Raw genomic sequence first — 2512 nt, forward strand, 5'->3', positions numbered from 1 at the left:
GTACGTACGTACGTCGAAACGAAACCCCTCCAGGATTCTTTCGTATATAGCTGTATATAATATTGATCAAAACCACAATTGAGATTTTGAGAAGAAAACAAATAAAGAAAAAGGAGTACGGAAAGACAAGGTAGCTGCTAGCTAGTTTTTTACGCATAATTCTAATGGACACAAAGAAGCAAGTAAAGAAAAAGTGTTTAATTAATTTGACGGTCATGGTTAAGCTGAGGATACCAATTACCAAGATTCAGTCTCTCACGCATTAGTACTACCATCAGTTGCTTTAAACCGTGTGAAAATTATATATATATATATATATATATATATATATATATATATATATTTATGAATCTCCCTTTTTTTTCTTTGTTCATAATATTCTTTTCCCATTGGATGGTAGGGTATGGTATTGCTTCCTGCTCTTAATCAGAAGAACAATTAATCCAGGATTCGACCATACCTTCGCTTCGTGCGGCCACAGCACATTCCGGTCCTTTGTCTCCATGAAAATCCGAATTATTATTAGTAACCTTTACTCGCGGATCCGAAACATTGCTTCTGTAGTTTAACGTCGCAGTGGCACCACCGAGAGACCTCAAAACTCCTCCATCATTGTTGTCAATTCTTTGGGCCTGGGACAGGGCCCAGTCTGCCGAAGAAGGACCACCACGCATGTTGCTGTTGGTTACCCTTGACAATGCTCCATCCGATGAAGACGAAACCATGTTAAAGTTTTGATGATGACCACCATCGTGCGCATTGCTCAATCCTAACTCTTCCAACCCACCCATCTTGAGGTGTGAAGAATCAACAGCACTAGGCGGTATTTCCAATGAGGGTTGTTGAGTTTTGGAACCAATGAGTGGTTGTGGTTGGAGAATGGATTGGAAGCTGAGAATTGGGTTTTGCTGCATGTTGAGAGAGTGCTGCTGGTAGTTGTTCAACATGGGTGGAAAGGAAGAGGGTGGTGGGATTGAAGAAGGAAGTTGAGCTTGAACTTTGTGTGCAAAGGGGCGAAGAAGATAAGGAGGTGTTTGTGTTTGCTCTCTAATAATGGAAGAAGAAGAAGAAGAAGCAATAGAATTAGAAGAGGCAAAGAGATCTAACCTGGTTCTGGGGAAAGAGGAGGAGGAGGAGGAAGTGAAAGGAGGTGCTGGGATGCCAGTGAATTCCTGAACCATGGCTCGGAAATTTGTGGTGTCCGTAGTGAGAACAGTGGTGGGTGCACGCCTAGATGCTCTTGACCTTTTCTTCGGGTTTCGAACCACCGTGTTGGTGCTGCTACTGTTTACTTGTTCATTCACTGGTAATCCTCCTCCACTTTCTAGAGGGAGAGTGGTACTGGGAAAAACAGCAACGTTGTTAACTCCTCCTCCGCGTGGTTGACTTTGACCTCCTGCTCCTCCCAATTGAGTTAACAGAAAAGCTTGGTTGTTGTTGTTGTTGTTGTGTGGGGAAGATGAAGGTACGAAGGAACTAAGACCGGGGTCGGATCTGGCGGCAACCTTGGACCACACCATGTCCAGGTTGAGGATTTGGTTTGATTGCGGCGGTCTTTGTGTCGGATCCAAGTAATTGGATAAAGGGTCGAACACGTGGTGCTGAGAAGAGAAAGGAGGACCAACAACGTGAGTTGCTAACGTTGTTTGTTGTGGTGGAGGGTGGGGGTTACTGTTAATAAAGAACGCAGAGATTGATGAAGACGATGATGGGTCGGCGCGTGAGTCGTACTCTTCATCACCGGCGGTGCTGGAAGATTGCATACTCCCACTGTTGCCCGAATCCATTAGAGCCCAAAATAGAAAGACGTAAGAGAGACAGCAGAGAGATTTGCTTTATTTCTTTACTCACACACTGAGTATTTATTATTTAAGAGGACGCTTGCAGAATGAGGTATGGGTATGGGACAAGAAAGAAACATTAGAGAGGGTGTTTCTGCTTATGGGAGAAAAAAAAAGATAGATAGTGTACCAAAACCCTCTGATCTGCACAACCCCGTACAGCGTGTGAGTGTGCTGTGGGTTGTGACTTTGGATTGCTTGAGATATTAGGGTTTCACAAGTGGAATAGAAAAAGGAAAACAGAAAGAGAGAGTTTTTGTGTGAAAAGGAGGGACCGGGAGAAGAAGAAAAGGATGGTTCTCTAGCCTTTTCCTTCTCTTATAAAAAAGAGGCTGCTTCGGCTTGCGGTTTCATCTGGCAAAATATCAGAGTGGGGTAGACATGGGAGATATATACCAGCCAGGCTCCAATGGTCAGACTATGTGAGACTTTGTGGTTCTCATTTTCTTCCTGTTGTTAATCTCAAATGAAAAATGTTTGTTGAATGCGCCCATAATGTTATCTTACATCTAGAGAGACAGGCTTGAAAGAGAAAATAAATTACATATATGATATGATTTATAATGAGATAAAAAAAAAAAGAAATAAAAAAATGAGAGATGTTAGTTAAGTATTTGAAATAGATGAATATATATCTATCATGCTCAATCTCAAATGGTGAAAAAATGATT

At 42.1% G+C, this 2512-nt stretch overlaps 1 protein-coding gene across 1 annotated transcript; it reads right to left on the minus strand.

The window, feature by feature from the left end:
- Positions 1–422: 422 nt before the first annotated feature.
- On the minus strand, positions 423–1787 carry LOC102668250 (cell wall protein RBR3). Its single transcript, XM_006603030.1, has one exon. The coding sequence runs from the start codon at positions 1785–1787 to the stop codon at positions 423–425; it is 1365 nt and encodes a 454-aa protein (XP_006603093.1).
- Positions 1788–2512: the final 725 nt, after the last annotated feature.

Source organism: Glycine max, chromosome 18 (genome assembly GCF_000004515.6).
Source record: "Glycine max cultivar Williams 82 chromosome 18, Glycine_max_v4.0, whole genome shotgun sequence".
NCBI lineage: Eukaryota > Viridiplantae > Streptophyta > Magnoliopsida > Fabales > Fabaceae > Glycine > Glycine max.

Bases quoted from the DNA above. Each gene is read 5' to 3' on its own strand.
- LOC102668250 (XM_006603030.1), bottom strand. From the start codon at position 1,787: ATGGATTCGGGCAACAGTGGGAGTATGCAATCTTCCAGCACCGCCGGT.